This window comes from Bos indicus, chromosome 21, assembly GCF_029378745.1.
Source record: "Bos indicus isolate NIAB-ARS_2022 breed Sahiwal x Tharparkar chromosome 21, NIAB-ARS_B.indTharparkar_mat_pri_1.0, whole genome shotgun sequence".
In the NCBI taxonomy this organism is placed as follows: domain Eukaryota; kingdom Metazoa; phylum Chordata; class Mammalia; order Artiodactyla; family Bovidae; genus Bos; species Bos indicus.
This window is the reverse complement of record NC_091780.1, coordinates 43,366,394-43,387,184: the sequence shown is the minus strand read 5'-3', so window position 1 is coordinate 43,387,184 and position 20,791 is coordinate 43,366,394. Positions and strand designations below refer to the sequence as shown.

The 20,791-nt window shown below is 39.5% G+C and overlaps 1 protein-coding gene across 4 annotated transcripts in view; it reads right to left on the bottom strand.

The window, feature by feature from the left end:
• Nucleotides 1–278: 278 nt before the first annotated feature.
• The window catches only part of AKAP6 (A-kinase anchoring protein 6), a 501,454-nt gene continuing 480,941 nt past the window's right edge, over nucleotides 279–20,791 (bottom strand). For all 4 annotated transcript variants that reach the window (XM_070775437.1, XM_019983407.2, XM_070775438.1 and 1 more), the window contains exons 13-14: nucleotides 9,175–12,590; nucleotides 279–3,561 (exon numbers count right to left, since the gene is read on the bottom strand). In XM_070775437.1, the coding sequence (XP_070631538.1) occupies nucleotides 9,216–12,590 (3,375 nt within the window). In that variant the 3' untranslated portion in view covers nucleotides 279–3,561; nucleotides 9,175–9,215. The remainder of the gene's footprint in view (nucleotides 3,562–9,174; nucleotides 12,591–20,791) is intronic.

The window sequence follows — 20,791 nt, the reverse complement described above, 5'->3', positions numbered from 1 at the left end:
TTTCTCTTTTAATCTAGAGAAATTACCCTATTTAAGGACATGAAAGGCACTTTCACAAAACAACTGTAAGCACTTTGTGGGCAGAAACCACGTTTTAGTTGCCTTTGCGTCTCAAACGCCAAACACACGGCCGCAAGTAATCCATGAATGTTTGTTGAATGAGTAAATGAAGGTGGGGGGATTCTGCTATATGAAAACAGGTTAGGTTTGGATTTGATGTAAGGAAAAGATTCAAGATGACTCCGGAACTGGACTGGGGCACTGAAGGAAGTAATGAATTCTTATTTATTTACTTATTTATTTCTTTATTGAAATTTACAATAATAGAATAAACATATATCTTGGATATATTCTGAGAGAAAACTTACCACTTAAATGTTCAGATATTTTTTCTACATGTATGATGATGGAGACAGTTCCTCAGCTTCAAGGATACTGCCTCTTAACATTCTGTCAGGTTGAAATGGATCTGAAAATCATGACATATGAAGGGTGGTAGAGGGAAGTGAACAACAGAAATCAGAGCAGCTGGGAGAGGATGAGTAACTGGTCTCAATTTTATCTTCAGGGTTGCCAGGAGAAAGGGGCAGAAATACTCTGAGCACTTGCTCAGGACAGAACTCAGATCGGTGACCAAATTAAAGGCAAGGGGAAGCCGGAACGATGCAGATTTTAGCAACCTAAGAAACACCTTTTTTTACAGAGAGAAGTGTCTAATGGTGGGACAACTTGCCTTGACAGATAATGAACACACTGAAATGGTCACATCAAAAACGTATAGGCAGAGTTGGTGTGACCATTTTCAAGAGTGCCTAGGAGGGTTGTGTACAGAGCGAAAGACTGAGGCTATATTTCATTCCTTCCAACTTGAAAAAGCATTTTCAATAAACCTGAAAGTCATGCTACAAACTCAGTGTTAATACTAAGTAGATACTTAAAAAACACACATTTTCAATACCTCAGAGTCTTCAATGAGCACATAACTGGTAAATAGAACAGCTCAGCCAGTTTGTTCTTCAAATATTTTACAATAGACTTAGACTTGGCATTCTTAATTACCATCCAAGGAAAATTTAGGTTGTCTCAGTATATAAAATAATACCATACCTCTACAGAGATTCAGAGTGCTCCGGGATCTGTTTCTTCTCTACAGCCTGGCCGCTCTCCCTGTGAACTCCACGATCCTTGGGAGCCTAGATTATTATAGTCTACAGCTGCCTTTCCACGAGGCATTTATCTCTAATCTCTCCCACCTATAATCATGGTGCATCCTGCAGCTAGATGTCTGCCCAAAACCCCTTTTGAACAAATTACTACCCATTACAGAACCTAGGATGATTCATTGATTTAGAAATATGTATGGTAAAGACGGGGCACAACAAAATGAAAAGTTATTAAGTGGCAGAATTATAGACTAGTATTTTAAAAATGTTCTTGGTGTGGCACTCATAAGGTTCTACTAATAAAAAAAAAAATCAGGTGCAAAACAAAGATGCTATTAACTTTCCTTGCTACTTAGCATATTACATTCAAAAGCTCCAACTTAACTTTTGAAGAGACTCTTCATTAAGTCTCCCAGTTCACCGTTCCTCCTCCTATCCCTGCAGTTAAGCTTCACTATCCCCTACTGTCTAAATTCCTGCTCTCCTCTAACCTTTCTCTTCCTTCTTGTCCCTTGTTGCTGCTTCTTTGTGCCTCTTTCACCACTTTGCTCTCTTCCTCAGCTGCGGGACAACTACTCAGTCTCTCTGTGTTCACCTTGTCCATTCTGTCTCTAAGCCTCCCAAGAGCAGGGCTTTTGGTATCATTGCATCCCAACGTCTAGACTAGTGCCTTGCAGATAAAAGATACTAATGAATTATCAGGTGAATGAATGATTGTCATTACTGTGACTATATGAATCTACACTATTTTTTAAATTTTGATATAAATTGATTACACATTATGTGTGGTTTTATATTGCATTACATCTTTTTTCTAATTGTTTATGTGTTTTAGTGTAGCTTTCTCAAAATGAATAGATAGATGTCATCCGTATTACCTAATTCAATACTTCAACTCAGCAGATTTTTATTGAGTACCTACTATGTGTCAGGCACTTTAGTAGGCATTAGGATATAAATTCATAAGTACATTTAACAAGAGCAAGTAAAGACCAAATGGAGTATTTCTTAGCTAACTTCTTTTACACAAAATAAATACACTTGAAATCTATAGTTTAAATTAAAAAATAATCAACTTTTTTATACTTTTCTACTATTTTTTCTATCAAATCCATTCAAAAGAATTATATAACATAAATATAAGATATACTAGGTATCCCGAAACCCAAAATATACCATCAATGATAAATATAAATTAAAAAATCTAAGATAAATTTTTATTGGTTTAGGGGAACTGGCATTTAATCATTTGTGTTCCAAGATCTTTATAATGATCAGAAAGATTTTTAAAATTGTGAAAGCTTCATCTCTTATGCAATATGAATATTTCGGAAGCTGCTACATGTCACATTTTTCCAGAACCAGGTGCAATAATTTGGTAAAGAACACAGGTAAAAGAGATCACTAATTTTCCTTTTCCCCCAATAAACTATGTTTATTATGCCAATTGTAATTGCCATGCAATCTAATGGATTTAAGGCTTATATTTTCCACATCACTAGACATCACAAACATGAAAGCATTTTGTACTGTCATTATACATCAATGTTGTACTTGGTTATACATATATACAGAAATTATTCACACATCTTAACCTTGCTATTTCCTCCTTTCAAACCAACACAATTTTACCATGAAAGCAGCTTTTTAATAAATGGTATAAGAAATACAGCAAGGCACACTTTTTTAAAAAACTTTTTTCTCATTACCACCTCAAGAAGCATAAAAAAAGAAAACGTTGTACATAATTTAATAGTAGAATGTCACCAGTTTCTAATATACAACACCATAGAGTTGTTTCCTGAAGTGCTGCATAGATTATTCTTTTTAAAAGGAAATAAATAAAATGGTGCTTTCAAAAGTTGCTTAACTTTGAAAGAAGGACCAGTGTTTCTTCCCTTTGCTGCCATAAAATCAAATATTGGCCTTTCAGGTAAATCTCTTTCCATAAACATAGGCATCATACTATTAAAAAAAATCAAGATTGAAACATGAGATTGGTCAAGTACCACCAGCAGGGCAGGGAGTCGGGGGCGGGGGGGGGTTCATTCCAGGTAGGTGAATTTAATGGACCATCAATTTGGTGAACTGCAGAATTTTAAAGAGTTGATGGGGAGGGAAGAAGGCAAACTGAAAAGTCTTGCTGGAGAGGTGGGGTCGGTAGAGGTAGCTTGGGACAGGAATCCATGGGAGAACAAGCAGCTTTGCTGAACTTCAAAGACAATCACCTAAAGAGAACCAGTGCACATCCAGATCACAAGGCTCATGTGGACAACCGCATTCAGAAGAAAGATTCATCTGGGGAGAGGTCAATGTAACAAACGGCAGTGACACGATGGAGCCAGAGACCAGCCCAGGGAGGAGGGTGAGGCCACCCTTGAGCTGCAGCCAGGCTTACCTACAAGACACAAAGAAGTGAGAGGAAAAGCTTTCAGAAGTGTCTGTTTCATTTGCAAAACTGATGAAGGCCACGATTTTAGAAATGCTTGCTAATGTTCTGAAATAAAAGGATACATAAAATAAAAAGGTTGTAATAGCCCAAATGTTTCAGAATCAATGTGCAAAATAGATTGCTTTGTTTTTAAAAAAGAAAGTTTTAAAGAAAAATAATTACCAAGTTTGACTTTTTCTCTGGATCTCATCTACTCTTGCTTGTGAGTGAAAGTTGCTCAGCCATGTCTAACTCTTTGCAACCCCATGGACTACATAGTCCATGGAATTTTCCAGGCCAGAATACTGGAGTGGATAGCCTTTCCCTTTTCCAGGGGATCTTCCCAGGGATAGAACCCATGTCTCCCTCATTGCAGGTGGATTCTTTACCAGCTGAGCTATCAGGGAAGCCCTTTGCTTGTGAACTGGGTTTTGAATACTTGAGATAGCTTAAAATCAGTATGAAAATGTGAGGCTGCTGATGCCAAAGTGACACAGCAAAGTATCAACTGAGCCCCTTTGAGGAACTGATGTATAGAACAGTCTTATGGACTCTGTGGGAGAGGGAGAGGGTGGGAAGATTTGGGAGAATGGCATCGAAACATGTAGAATATCATGTATGAAACGAGTCGCCAGTCCAGGTTCGATGCACGATACTGGATGCTTGGGCTGGTGCACTGGGACGACCCAGAGGGATGGTACGGGGAGGGAGGAGGGAGGAGGGTTCAGGATGGGGAACACATGTATACCTGTGGTGGATTCATTTTGATATTTGGCAAAACCAATACAATATTGTAAAGTTTAAAAATAAAATAAAATTAAAAAAAAAAGAAATGCTTGCTAATGTTCTGAAATGAAAGGATACATAAAATAGAGTACTTGTAACAGCTCAAATGTTTCAGAATCATTGTGCAAAATAGATTGCTTTGTTTTTTAAAAAGACATAGTTTTAAAGAAAAATAACTGTCAAGTTTGACTTGATTCACAGAGTGGGAGTCTGGACTCTTGGGTTTAACCCTTCCTTCAATCACTATACATGTGACAGTGGGATTGAACAATTTCATTATTTTACAATGGTGAAATATTCATAAATGTGATAAACCCAAATCCTTCAGGCCCTTGCCTATGAAAGGATACAACTGGGGCTTCTAGCTCAAACACGAATGCATTTCATTTAAAGTACTGACAGCATTGTGCAAATGAGAATGATTCAATTATTTCTGTACATCTGATGGCTCAGATACAAATTTGTTACAAACTCAATTGGTTCTTCATATTTCTAAGTGGCTAAAATCAACCTGTCGAGTATGAGGAACAATTCAAATTAGGCAATGCAGGATGCAATTGTGGTAGGTGCTCTGACTAGCTCTCGAATATAGCAGGCTTTTGCTTGTGGGGGTTTAAACTGAGTTCTCAAGTCTGATGTCAGGTTGCTTTATGGTCCTTCTAGAACTACTTTCATTCTTTCTGTCTTGCTCTCTTCCTCTATAATCTCGCAACCTGTTCAAGAGCCAGAAAAACTTGAGCAAATGTGGTTTGGCTGGAGCCACATGATGTTGGGGAGTAAAGGCAAGTTATCAAGAACAGGGAGAGAAAGACAGGAACAGATGGGATGAAATTTGTTACAGTAAAATAACGCAGTAACTCAAGAAAGGCATGGTGCATTGTTCAAATGCTGAGGACATGACTCATTTGAAATCTGGCCACTGAGTAGGGAATCCTTAGGTGAGGCAAATATGGGCTAACTAAATGACAGTACTTAAATTCCTCTGGATAATCAAAACTTTCAATCTGGCCCATTTGGAAAGGGTTAGGATAAACTGATTGAGACAAAGATCTGGGCTGTGTGTATGTGTGTGAGTGTGCACATGTGTGCGCCTGGGAGTGCATGTGAGATGGGTGATGCCCAATAAAATCTTTGATATTTAGCGTGGCAGGGCTCGTTATTCTGAAGTGCTAGGAAATTAAAACCACCTCACATCCAACAGAACTTTGATTTATTAAAGTGATTTAAAGGTAAATATAATAAGATCACATCTATGTTGTTTAGGGAAAATTAATACACTACCACCAAGAGTAGTTTCCTAAACTGCTTGGTCAACTTTGGGTCATATTAAACACTTAATGTCATTCCAAATAACAGAATAACAATTTGTTGTGTACACGAGAACTGTTGCTTTCAGAGCTTTCTGAGTTTATAAAAACTGAGTAGCAGCACTGTTTACTGTGTATATGTATATTTGAGCATGCACAAATACAAGTACTTGCCTAAAACCCAAAATCTATGGCCCTCTAACTCTTTGCAGACTGATAAAGTAGGAAAGGCAATAAAGCTAAAAAAATTCTGAAGGAAATATGTACATCTTAAGTAAATACAGCACCCTCCCACACTAAAAAAACCCCAGAAAATCAGAGAAAAACCAAAGGAAAAAAACAGTATACACTGGCTGCATGTGATGAGTTTAGTTTTTGCATCACAGGATTTACCCAGCCTGAAGTTTAGGGTTAAATCATTCACCAAAGGTCAGAGGCTTATGATGAGGATTATGAAGAAATAACTGTCAGAATACAGCAAAAAGATTAGTGCAAAGTACATCTCTTAGGCAGGTCCTAGGAGGCTCTCCAGACATATATGCTTCCTTCAAATTAGGCAGAAATATCTGGATCTATCCAGTTACCTTTCTTTGATGTGATTTGCTATCACTGACCCCTCTGTTTGTAGAAACATGATACAGAGATGAAAATAGTGAACGGCGCAGCAGTGCACCTGGAAATCAGTGCAAATGCGCCCTGTGTTAGAGCAAGTTACAATGTCTCAAACAGATCCAGTGGGCTTTTAATTAGAACACAGTAAACGAAAAACTTGTTCCCAAAATTTTGCCAAAGAGAAATGTTTGTTTCTCTTGAGGACTATAACTGCTATTCTAAGTTACAGCTCTTCTAGAAGACATTATAATCATTTCATCCTCTGAGAACTTATTTCTGGTGGAAAAAACCCAAATTTGGCAAACTTCATTTTCCTGATAAAAAGGGCATCCCAAGTGATAGCTTTCAAATGGCTTAAAAAAGTGGAGTTTTTCTTTTTGCTTTTCTGAATCTTAAAGGGAGAACAATGACAAAAATTAAGCTTTCATAGACATGAAACCTTGACCTCATTTTAACATGTAATTTTACTATGCATTCCTGACATTCAACACAGAAGGTGTGTCAACATTTTGAGATTAAATAACTTGTCCTGGTTGGTAGTATTTTAACAATATGTGAATACTTACACCCAGGTACCCGGCATTAATGACTGGTGAAAAGTTTAGGTATCCAGATGTTCTGTCTACATGAAACTGAGAACACTGAATAGGCCCGGTAAACATGGCTACCTAAATGGCCTTAGGCTGATTACAAGTCACTTGGGGGCGATGTGAGTTCTGCAGAAATAAAATCTGGCTGCTTCTCCCATTGCCTGTGATTGGCCAGGCATTGAACCGCAGGGGCTCCACAAAATATTGCTAACTGGCAGGCGGGCTGGCACATAATTTTACACTGTCCATGCCTGTAAAATTGTGGGGATTACACAGATCCATCAGCATATTCCCTTCCCCGAGTCTAAAGATGGAGCTGCAAGTCATTACATTTCATTTCAATTCTGTATCTGTATAGGGGAGAGGAAAAATCCCCAGGACGTCAAAAAGGAAGGCGTGCACCCCAGAGGTTTCTCCAGTGCCAGAGCTTCTCAAGACCAGATCTCGGCATGACTGGTGATTTGAGGGTCACCGTCACATAAGTCTGCACCCAGAGTGGGGTTGCTTTCAAGCCTTGATCCCCTTTCAGAAAACAAAAATCAGCCAGGCTCTACCGGCCCTTCTGTGGAGGTTGGCAGAGCTGGCAGTACAATTGGTTCTAATAGAACTTGTTTTGAGGCAGCTTATGGAATGGCAGTTATTCTCCCTTAATGGTCAGTTTTACTGCATACTGATGGAGAATGTGATTATAGGGTGGACATGTTTCACAGAAAATACATTTCTCTCTCTCCTACTTTTGTTCTCCCTTGCAGCCAATTGTAAATAGAGTCTGAAACACAGAAAATTAGTTGTGCTATATTAGTAAGTAGGGCTGCTTTCCTACAATTTTGCATACTGAGTTTATTTTTAGGGTATATATATGGTATAGATTCCCCCCTCACTCCCCATTTCTAGCAGCTCTACACAGAATCACACATTTTAATGAGCTGAGGGCACAGGTGTTGCAGGAAAAAAAATAATGATGTTTGCCATTCATCTTTCAAATTAAATAATGTGTTTTTAAATAGTAACTTTTTTCATAATACATTATGGGAACAACATTATCTGTCACATTTTAAAAGATGTATTTGTAATAAATGTAAATTACTTTTAGAAAATCAGTAATTAGGCTCATCAAAAAATAAACAATCTGCCACAAAAAAGATAATCTTTAGCATAGTTAAGTATAATAACTGTTATTTGAATAAGTTAACAAATTAGGGTAGATTGCTTCTGTAATTCATTTCCTATAGCACGAGTTTAGGTTACTGCATTAAGCTTCTGGAGTAGGGGGTGGAAATGGCAGTCAGTACCTCATACTTTGATGAAATACACCTCTCACATTCAAAAACTCACTTTTTCTTTTTTAAACTTGATTGAGAAAGTATATTCATCACTGAGGCTTAGAAATTGGAAATAACAGAGTTTCGGTGTCACTTTTAGAATTGTATCATCCTATCAGAATTATCAATCAGTAGCTGTTTTATTAAACACGAAGAGCAGAATGACTTTCTTTAAAAAAAACCAAAAAAACAAAAAAAAAAACATGGATGGAAATCAGCCTGTCACCTTCAGGCAAAATTCAAAAATTCTGTTTTTATCAAAACGCCATTAACTTGTCATGTATTCTCTCCACATTTGCTTTTGGAGCCTGTTCTCAGTCTCTGTGTGGATAAATAAAAGCCTCTTCTTTAACATCAACTTTCCCCTCCTGTTTGAATCCTCAGACTCAGTCGTGATTAGGACCTGTGACAGCACAGCCTTCCACCAGGGAAGTAAATGTGATGATAGTTACATTAGACAGAAGCGTAAAAGGAAGGCCCAGATCCGGAGACGCAGCTTTAACTTAATCACTGATCATCTCTAGGCACTGAAGGGAGCAGGCCGGGCACAGAAGCTGAAGCGGGGAGCTCTGTGTGTGCATTCTGATCAGAGGGGATAATTGCAATCTGGAGGAGAACCCCCTTTCCTCCCTTAATGGAAGAATTTGAGGCTCTACTGCATTTGACTACTTCCTCAAATTTTTGATTCTTCTTGGCATAATGATGTGATAAAGGTAATGCTACTAAAAATGTCAATGGTGACTGTTTTCCCCCCTTTTGCTTCACAGTTACTTGCATGGTTGGGAGTATTTCTTCCGTCTAAATGCCTTATTCAGGTAAATATCTGCCATGACCAGCCATCCTGACCAGTCCTTTCTCCTATCATAGCTTTGTTGACTAAAACTCATATTTTAAGTATGTCTATATTAAATATATATGTGACAATATATTCAATATATATTAAAACATGAGGACTATACGTACCTTTCAATGAGATGATTTTCATGCTTGGAGAGGGTTACCTTCTACCTATGCATATTTCTATGTCGTTCTTCATGAAGGTTTAGCAGATTCTCTTCACAGGTTAAAGCTGTGGGGCTGGGATGCCATGCGGCCTTGTCCTTTGGCTGCTTCGCCTTTGGGGAGAGTCTGGGAACTCCAGATGGGGCTGAAGAAGCACTGTGTTCTTCTGGCCTTGCAGACTCACCTGGGTTTTCTGAACTCTCCTTTTCACTGCCCAGCCTTGAAGGAGTAGTTACCTCTGCGCTTTCTCCATGGACATTAGAAGCTTCGGGTAAACCATCCACTTCCTTTCCTACATCACCTCCTTTTGGAGGACTTGAAAGGGCCACCGTGTCTGCATTACTGGCGAGGAGGGAAGTATCGCTGAACCTGGAAGAGCCTGCTCCTGCTAGCAGGGGTACTGCAGCCTCGGTGGGATCTGCAGGTTCATTTGGAGGAGCATCAGAGAAACAGGGCTTGTCTTCAGCAGGGTCCTCCTCAACACAGGCCTCGAAGAAGTATTCGGTGTCCTCCTTGTCTTCTGAGCCAGAGTCAGTCATGTCTGTTGGCAATGGAGTGCTGCTCTTCTCTTCAATGTAATTGGTGACCTCCCCACAATCACTGTCATGAGAGGAGAGAGATAAGTAGGAATAAAAGTCCCCTTTTCTTAGCTGGATGGGCCGATGAGAATGCTCCAACACCTTCTCCTTGATTTGAGTTAATGAAGTAGGAGCAGTGACCTCATTTTCAGGTTGAGATTTACATTTCAGGGCTGTTGAAGCCATGTCAATGATTTCCTTAACAAAGTCGTGTACTGAGCAATCTTCAGCGTCTTTTTGATGAAAAATGTCTGGTTCACAGTCACAACAGGAAACGTTGTCACTGGCGGCAACATTCTCCTCTGTTTCGTTTTGTTCACGTGCTAGGCAGCAACCAGCAGGTTTTCCAGCCATACTTGGTGCATTATTAGATGACGATTTCAGTACATTGGAGTCCTGTCCATTGATAACACTGGTTTCTGAAGGCAGTTCTGGACAAGATTTCTCAGTGGGAGTAGAAGCAGCACTCTGATTTTCAAAATGGTGGTGGCTTTGACATTTCTTTGGGACATGTCTAGCCATTTGGGGAACAGACTCCTTCCCAGCAATATCTGATTCATCTGAGCCATCCATAACTGGTTTGCACTTACAATGCTCACTCTCTGAAATCCTTTTCCCAGCTGAACCAAAACTTTCTGATTCCTTTGAAATCTCATTCAGTTTGTCCTTCTGACTTTCTGGAATGCTTTCAATATTGCCATTTTCCATGTCTGCCACATATGGATCTTTATTAACTGTGAAAATATTTTTCTTATTTTCACCTTTTGTCCCTAACTCACGGGTGTGGGGTAAATTCTTACTATTCCCATTATTTTCAGAGAGATGTTTTATTGAGCCATTGAGAAGGGTCTCAATGTTGAGGGTGTCTGAGGAATTGGTCATCTCACTACTACTTACATCCTTATTGCCCTTGATTTCATCACTGAGATTACACCTTCTCTTATCTCTTGTCAAGGAAAGCTTGGGTCTAATCCAGGTCTGCAGCTCATTCTTTATGTAGTCCAGCCCAGACATCACGTTGCAGTCTTCATAAATTTCATCGTCTGTTGCAATACTGGAGTCATCATCCTCATCTTTGACGCACAGCTCTTCTTCTGTTAAGGTGAGTGTTGAGCTGGAGAGGAGGTCACTGTCATCTTCATCATCAGTGCAGGCAGAGGTGCAAGAGACATTCACGATCATGCTGACATTGACATCACTTTCATCGGCCACAGAACGAGGAAGGCGCTTCCTGAATGACACATTCGATTCTGGGATCTTGTTCTTGTGTAACACAATATCCTCCGAGCAAAGAGAAAGCTCATCACTGCTGCTTAGTTCTGTAAGAGATGCTGGTGAGTCTTCATTAATAGAAGATGCCATGTCCAGTGACAGCTGGCCAGGGAAAGACATCTTTTGGGAACAGCTTTGAAGAGTGATATCGGAAACACTTCGCTTTATCTTCTGCTCTGAAGGGCTCTGGATATTCTCCAAACGATTCAGGAGATCTAATGTTCTTTTACTCAGTTCACCAACTGAGCCACTGCTCACACTTAAGTCCCCGGAGCTGTGACAGCTAAAAAGATCTTCATTGCTTTTATAAGATGTCAACCAACTTTCTAAAGAAGTGCTTCGCTGGAGGTTGTCACTGCCATTTTTAAAGATGCCCAATGCAAATAAATCACCCCCCGGAGAAAGAGACTCAATAGACGAACTATGAGATAAAAGAGAGAGCTGTCTGGCATTCTGCATGCCAGTGAATGTCTTCTCTACATCACCACTTTTATATGAACTGCGATCCATTTCATGGGGTGCACTTGCCAAAATCCTTTCATGGGGAGGTGCATCTGGTTGTAACTCTGTAGCCTGATGTTTAGATTTGCAGGATTTTTTATCAAAATAAAAACCATGAAGCAGAGGATCCTCCACATGTGCTTTTTCACTTTGTGACTGTTTCATTATCATCGGTAATTTGAGTTTCGAGCCTTGGAGGTACGAGTAATCATAAAATGTAAACACATCATGTTTTCCTTGTAATTCTTCTCCCAAACAATCAGGGGTATGTTTGGTAACACTGTTTAAATCTCCAACTTTTCCATTTACACAACCCACTGGTGAAATGGGTAACTGAGAGCTATTTGGGAGCTTAATTCGTTCCTCCTCGTCTTTAATCTTTTGCTTTAACACGTTAACTGCATCTCCCATTTGTGGGTCCAGATGTTCAGTGTCAGGGTTACTTGGGGACCCATCCACTGCATTGAGCAAGCACATTTCAGAGTTGGTGGTGGTTTCGGTGTCTCCTTCACTGACAATTCCACTCTCACTACCTGAATTTTGGCTCATGTCTCCTCCATGGCATGGGTAGGGCTTCACCAAATTGGAACCCCCTAGAAGATCTGGCAAAGATTTGGTAGATGAAAAGGAAGAGTCTTTGCTGAGACTCTTAGTTAAAACACTAGGCTGTGTCATGCTAGTGAACTTTGGATTGTTTTTCAGGAATGGGATGTGGCTGTCTTCATAGAGTTCAACATTGTGGAGGCTGTAGACCTGGTAAACGTGTGGACTGGATGGAGCAGTGATACTTGATGCAAACTGAGATGCCCCGTGGCCACCTGCCTCTTCTTCATAACTCGGGTTCTCACTACCTGTCTCTTTAAGGTTTAAGGAAGGCATGACAGGTTGGGATTCTTGATCAAGGTCATTCGATTCTTCGTTCAAACTAATTAACTTGTTACTTATGTCAGTTTCATCCCATTCCAAGGCATCCTCACTCGTCCCATTTAGGTCCATCAAGCCAGGATCAATCACATTCAAAGCCTCCTGTGTAGGAGAAAGGAAAAAAAAAAAAAAAAAAGGCAGAAGAATTAGGGAACACAAGCATGAAAATTTCATCCATTCAAAATCTCTTGGAAGAATCAGGAAAGAAATTTGCCCCAAGCATGAATTTGAAAGATAGCATATTATCAACTCTATTCCTCTCTGGAATAACATCTAAAATTATTGAAAGAGGCTTTTCTATCAATAGTAATTTCTATCAATAGTCACTGGGGGCAACAACATAGATTAAAATGTAAGATTATTACAGTCAAATATGTAATTTATGGAATTAACTATTTCTTATTGATTTCTTCTACATTTTTAACCTTGGATTGGGTGAAGATAAAACTGTCAGGTAAATAAAGGTAAAAAAGAGGTTGGCCTGTAACATCTTTTAAGGTACATTCACTCTAATATTATCACAGTTCTGGAGTGAATAATGGAGTACTATCTGCACCCACATATGGTGATATCCCCTCTTGCTTCTGGTTCCTGGGTTCTCCACTTGATGCAGCTTCTGGGAAAAGAGAAGAGAGTTGTAGCTATCTGTAAAGCCATTCACTGGCCAGAAGCTCTCATAGGTCTATCTTTTCCACTGCCTTCCCTTTAGGGTTCCTCCTCTTCAGAATGTGACCCTGTTCCCAATCAGACCCAAGCAGAGCACCATCTGACTGGTTTATTTACCCACATCTTCCTGGACTTGAGTCTCGGGCCCCAGTACTGCAGGGTAGCTTTTGAGTCATTAGTCACTGTTCTCACGGCCTCTCTCTTCCCTGGTCTCTACCACAGAGATTACACTTTGATCCTTGATCCCTTGTTCACTTTTCTCATACTGTCCCTTTATAAAGTCCAGGCAGAAACCCCCCCCTCCAGCCCAACTCCAGCCCTAGAATAACAACTCTCTGAGCACTTCCTGACTCCATGAATGAAGCAGCCCAGATTCTCTTAGGCAGCTTTCTGCCTGCACAGTTGGGTTCTTGTTCTTTCCTTGGATTTCTTGATTTTTACCCTCTTTGGTGGAGCGTGACACATTCTGGGACACAGAAGCTGAATGGGTTTGGCATGGTCTTGGGCAAGTCACTTAACCTTTCTGGGCAGTCATCGCCTCACACCACTTTTTCAAGGGGGTCAGCACTGTCCATCTTCAGAGATTATTCTGAGGGTTAAGTGAGCTAATGCTTGTGAAGGGCTGAGGAGGCAGTCAATATAAAGCAGCTGGAATAGTCAGTGCGTGGAGAATTGCTCTAGAGTGGCCTTCAGTTAATTCATAAAGGGTTTGTTTTCCCGGCCTACCTCATTCTCTCCTCATCTTTCCTTTAAATTTGCTCTTAAAATCACAAGGGATTCATGACGTGGTACATAGAGAGAGGTGTCTCACTGTATTAACAAGTCAGCATATCTGCATTACAATTCAGAATTATTTTGACAATCTGGTTGAAAAACAGGCCATGGTGCTTTTCTTCCTCAGGAGTGGGAAAAAGGCTTTGCCAGCAGCACACTCACAGTGCTCTCCTAAGAAGCGCTCAGTCCTTCCTGAAACCACTAGTGGAAGGATACCACAAGAACACACTAAGCACAAAACACCCATTAGCACTGGATACGTAAGAGATTATCTGTACAGCCTACTTAAGTTTAAAAGAGTCCAGATACAAAGTAAACATTAATTGAGGGATATTCTTAAATTTTCTAACAGAATCTTTCCTACCAACGTTCTAGCCCTTAATATAGTTCACCAGCCATCATCATGCTCGCTTAGGTGTGGGGTACGTTCACCATGATGACTTTTTGTTAGACTTTCTGTTTATTCTTTGCTTGCTGATAAAGGAAGTACTAATGACCAGTTAGGACGACTAGTGAATTTTAACATCCTTAGCTGTAGAAATAGTCAGTCAGTCTAATCAAATAGTACAGTAATTTCAAATACTATCTTGGCAACACTGGACTCTGAGAATGCTAATAAATAACTGAATTTGTCTTTCAAAAGAGCTCTCTCTGTAACTCTCAGGTTGGTTTTAACATTTAGAGGTACAGATTTTCGTGAGGGTCCCAAACCCGGGGGCTCACTCTGGCTGCAGGAACCATGCCACCTGGACGGGCACCAGGAGCTGAGCCCAAGGGACTCCTGTAACTCGGACTTGCCCTCTGTGACATGTTTTCTGACCGAAGCCTGCCTTTGTGGCTTTATAAACGCAAGCCCACAAAAAGTATAAAACTCGCATGGCAGCATCTACAAGAACAAATCTTTCACTCAGTAAAGTAGTTGGAGTGGAAGATTTCCATAGAAGATTCAACTTCTGTCTATAATATTGTCCTTTTCCTTTCCTAATTCTTTCTTCCTATAAATCTCTTAACTTGATTGGAATTTCAAAAAAGTTTTTAAGTCAACTCCGGGGAATATCTGACAAGACCCATTAGAAAATCATTCACTTTAGACTTTACATTTTACATATTAAAGAAGAGCTGATCACTCTGCCCTCGTTCACTCTTTTCTGTTATGAATTAAATTCTGTCAATATTTTCAGTAAAATCTCCATTTCTTCAAGATTTAACCTCAAACATAAAATATACCCTGAGGGTAAAAAAAAGTAGGGAAAGTTTCCAAGAGGAAGGACATTTACAACATTTATATAACTAAAAAGTTGTCTTAAAAAAAAAGACAAATGTACAGAGTGATATAACTGGCTGGAAAGTTATTTGGTCAAATGTTCTCTTTGAGGATAGCCCAATATAGCAAATAATCCTCAAGCTAGTTAAGCATTTTTTATTGTTTTGTTTTTCTAGAGGAATTATCTGGTGCTTTATAAAATATCTCAGATGTTCCCTGTCTTTGATAAAGTGATAAATAAAACATGGATTTAGAAAAAAAAAAAAACCTAAGAATATTTGTGAAACCAAGAGGATGGTGAGTAGTACATGAAGTTCCAATAGAGAGTCTGCCTTTTCAGAGATAATTCTGAATTAAACCCATTTGTGCAAAGGCTTTTCATTCATAAACCTGTTTCACTGGTGCAGAATTCTGGCCTAAACCAAGGACTCTCTGTATTTAATTACACACAGGTGTGCATATACACACACACATACACACATACACACACACACACACATCTTTGCAGATCTGCTCAAGACCAAGTGGAATTAATTGGTGTTACTTTGTTTTGTTTTTATTCTTAGAGTTATTTATGTTAGTGTAATATAGACAGAGAAACTAGAAGTGGCTGGAAAATAATTATGATGATGATGACAATGACCAAGATTCCAATTGCAGCAAGTAATACCTATCCAAATTAACTTCCTTCTGCACTTGCATGACTTTGAGTCAGGTATCCCAGGACTTCACCTCTAGGATTTTCTTAAAATTTTAAGTTAAATGGTAGATTTTTATAAGTGATGAGAAGCACATTATCAGCAAAAGAGTGGAGATGAAGGAACCTGACATTCTATAAAACAATAATCCAACAGAGATCTGATATAACTACCTTTGGATTCCTTTAATTTCCTTTAAAGAGATGCAACTTTTGAAAAACTAAGGTATATCAAAAAGACTAGGATGAACTGAATGTTCCAGTCAAATTTCTGGTGCTTAGAATAGATAAAACCATTAGGAGGTCTTGCCATCTGTGTTCCCCTGTTTATTCCAGATCCAAGAGTTTACTAAGCAAGACCACTTACAAAGCCCTGGGAGGAGCGGTTTATTTGTGGGAAAGTAGACTATAAACAAAAACATACAAATAAAAGTATCAAAAACATAGAGAACCATAACTGAATAAAGATAAGCATATTTACCCTAGAGCAAAAAGCAGAATACAGGGAAGTTTGGACAGGAGGGAGAAAATGATATATAGATAAGGGTGGGGGGATCAATTTAAAGAAGGGAAATTCTACCCTTAATATACTTACTCTGCTTTTTTGATGCAATATTTTCCCTAGCACCACCTCCTCCAAATGTAAAAAACCAAAGTGTCTGATCATTAGATGCATAATTATTTTCCTAAATTAGATAGGTAGAAATTTTTCAAAAACATCAACTGTAAGAAAGAGCCTAGTCCTTAACAAACAGACAGCTTTTATGAGAATTCAGAGCTTGTAGTACTCTGCCTTTTGATGGGCAGAGAACAGATTCAGAGTTAGCAAGGAGAAATAAAGATGAAAAATAAAATAGGATAAGAAGCAAAAATGTTCGCTGTTTATCAACCATTGTGGGATATGGAGCAAACAGATCTGGGTATGAACCCTGGGTTGCCCCCCTTTACAGGTTAGTAGTATGATCCTGGACAAGTTATTTAACATGTGTGCCTCAGTTACACCATTTATGTTCAAGATAATCAGAGCATGTTGTGTCTATCTTAGAGACTGCTGGGAGCTTTAAACGAAAAGAAGTCTGTGAAGTCCTAGGGGGAGGGCCTGGCACATAGTAGGGATACAAGGATAGCAGCTATAGCAAATACTGTCTGTGAAAATAGAGGAGGACAGAGTAGCTGAGTGTTAAATAACCCTATCAAGGTTTGCATTAAGACTGGTGGTTGGTTGACTAAATTCTTTAGCGCAACTACATGCCTGGAATCCAATGAAATCAACATCAGTCAGGTCCCTGACTTACTCCCATTGCCCTGGAAATGGGGGGTGGGTTTGTCTTTGCATGCCCCCCCGAGCATATTCCTCAGGAATAGCCAGATGAGAAAAGATGCCTGCCCAGCCCTCGGCAGGCCCTATAGCTCAAGGACTTTCTATTTCCAGAAAATACTCTTTTTTTCAAAAGGCAGGTCCATTGTCTGTGAAATTCTATCACAACTGACACATTAGAGCAATCAAATCCTGCTCACTATCTATCAGATTGACAATAATGTTAGAGTAACTTGTCTCAGCTCAGAAAATGCTTTGAAGGTCTATCTCACACTAATGATCAAAAACTGTTGCTCTTTTTCAATAACAAAGCTGATCAGAAACTCAAAACAGACAAGTAAAACCCAAAGTCAGCTCACAAATCTCACTAAAATGAGTACTGACGTGAACATATTTCCCAGTCTTGGCTACACAGATATTCTGAATTAGATGAAAATGAAAAATCCATGAGATGTTGTTTTAAAGTAAATTTAAATCGCCTTACTTTTCAACAGGAACCAGGGACAAAAGAGAGTTTGACATTGTGAATCAGGGGTTTTCCTCTTAGCTATAAACTCCATGAGGGCAGCAGCTGCTCTGTGCTGTCTCCATTAATGCCCTAGCACCTAAAACCGTGCCTGGTAAGAAGCAGGTTCTCAAAACAATTATTTAATGAGCAAACAAAAGACATGTCTGTGGTCTCGTGAAATGCTGAAGAACTCTGGGAAAGGTCTTTAGGATTTTTTGCCATGACAAAACCACATGGAGAAATGTTTGACTTTCTAACTGGAGCTACTTCTCAGTTAGGAGCTAGCAGCCTCAAAAACATTTTGCTTGGTGAAAGAAGCCAGGCACAAAAAGTCATATATTGTATAATTTTATTTACATAAAATACCCAGACTAGATAATCCATAGAGACGGCATCAAAATTGGTGGTTGCCAGAGACTCGTGGGAGGGGAGAAGGGGGAGCAATTACTTAATGGGTGCAGGCTTTCCTTTTGGGGTGATGAAAATGTTTTGGAAACAGAGGTGATGGTTATGTAACATTGTGAATGTAATAAAAAATGCCACTGAATTGCTGTGTTTAAATGATTAATTTCATGTTATGTTAACTTCACCTCAATTTAAAAACAAAACAAGCAAACAGCAGTCCTCAGTCCTACTGAGTTTTCTGGACCTGTAACACCATCAAACGTAACAGGACGTCGTCACTTTGTTGAGGGCCTTGCTTACAAAAATATTACAACAGATATTTCTGAACTCATGTACCTCACTGCACATATATTATCAATAAAGATGATTTTTTATTCCAGGCTTCTTTGGTCTGAATGCATGTTCATCACTCCTAGAAATGTTGAAGAGAAAAGCATCCTGTGGATATTACTTCGGGCTTCCCAAGTGGCATTCATGGTAAAGAACCTGCCCACCAATGAAGGAGACATAAGAGATGCAGGTTCAATCTGTGGGTCAGGAGGATCCCCTGGAGGAGGGCATGGCCACCCACTGCAGTATTCTCTCCTGGAGAATCCCATGGACAGAGGAGCTGGAGGGCCCTGCAAAGAGTCTGACATGACTGAAGTAACTCAGCACACACACAGTACTTCTCTTAGTTCAACTTCATTCATTCAACGCAAAAGTCTCGTGAGAAGAGTGTGATCAAAAGAGCCCTTCTTTGCTGAGTCTGCCACAGGATCACCAGTGACCTTCTGACAGCCCAGACCAACTGATCCTCCTTTGCCCTTATGTTACTTCATTCTTCCGCAGCATTTGACTCCATTTTTCTTGAAATTTTCTCCTCCTTTGATTACCTTGATGCTAAGCCTCCTCATAAAATTCATGCAAGCCAACTGTTAAATGACAGTGTGCCCCACAGTTCTGTCTTGCTTCTTTTCACCCTGCAGTCACCCCTGCCCTAGGTTTAGCCACGTGAGGCCTGACTGTCTATGATTCTGAAGGTTTACAGGCCACACTGAGGAGAAAGGCATTCAGAGAAAGAGTTGGGGCGGGGGGCGGGGGGACACTGCAGGACAAGGGAACAGTGAGAGGCAAAGGCAAAGGGAACCAAGCTTTGTGGGTACTTTCAAAGGAAGGATGAGCAACCTGAAAAAGGAACACAGCAGGAAAATCCAGGTAGAACTGGTGTAAAACTCTGGGACCTGAGAGAAGACTTTGAAAGCAGTGGGTGGTTATGAGTGTTACAGAAGCAGAGAGGACAAGAAGAGAGGCAAAGCCAGTGAATTAGCGAGAAGAAAGTCATTTGCCTTTTGAGAGGGAATATCCTGGAGGCTGGTAGGAGAGGAAAGGAGCACAGGATACGCTTGATAGTAACCTGAAGAAATCTAGGTTCCACAGTAAAACTGCTATTGAGATTGGGAACCTGGTCCTACCAGATGCTATTCACCACCTTCCTTGTCTTTCAGCACCAGTCTTGGCAAGGGAGCACAAATGGGGAAACCATGGAGGCCACGGAACATACAGGAAACTCTTTAATTCTTCTAACACCTCTTCCCTTGATTCTAGTAGCCCATCCTGACTTTGGGCCTATTTAAAACAAATAAACAAAAACCCTTTTTAAAATTTTTAAATAAGATTTTGTGTGTAAAGAACAGGTTGCCAAGAACTTTGAGGTTCTATAAACAAATGATCGTGAGGTTGTAAGAAACAATTCCATAGAAGAAAGAAGGATACACAAACTAGAAGCACTTCTTTCTATAATTTCAGTCTTACAGTGCTATTTTGACTAAGAAGCAACACATTTGTGCCAGTAAGTTAAAGAAACTTAGATACTGTCAAAATGTTGACATAACTCTTAGGTGTAGTAACCTCAGCGTTGGTGTTTTAAAGCTAGGTAGCAACCGACAAATGCCTTGCATCAAGTTATTTTTTAAAACAAATTAATTACTATATAAATCACTATTCATTAAGCATCTACTGTAGGAAAAAGTTACTTTCCCATGCAACTCTGAAAGTTTCATTAGAAGTAGCTAGAAAAATAACTTGCTTCTACTGGAAAATAAATTGTTTTATCTTAAATATTGCTTTATGTACAAACATTGAAATTTTTCTTATATTCAGAATAGAATGAATAGGAAAACTAGTTTATTTTTCTCTTTTTAGTCACTATTCTGTTTTCCAGAAAATTTTCCCCAGAGTTTCAAGAATGTGTCTACAATTAGGATTGCTTAAAAATGAATTTAAAGAACTTGGGAAGAGATTTTTAAATAAAAGGAATATCTTTATCTGATCTCTTCAGTACTGTGTAGAACTGAAAAGAATAAAATGAAGTACAAAAAAAAAGTTCAATATAAAGTTTTAAAAACCCAATCACAATAAGATGGTGGCATTTTCTACATTTTATTTACGGTTTTGTTGCTGTTGTTTAGTCACTCAGTCGTGTCTGACTCTTTGCAAGCCCATGGACTATACCCCACCAGGCTCCTCTGTCCATGGGATTTCCCAGGAAAGAATATTGGAGGGTGTTGCCATCTTCTTCTCCAGAGGATCTTCCTGACCCAGGGACCAAACCCATGTCTCCTGCATTGGCAGGCAGATTCTTTACCACTGAGCCACCAGGGAAGCCCCTATCTCCTACTGCTATATGGTA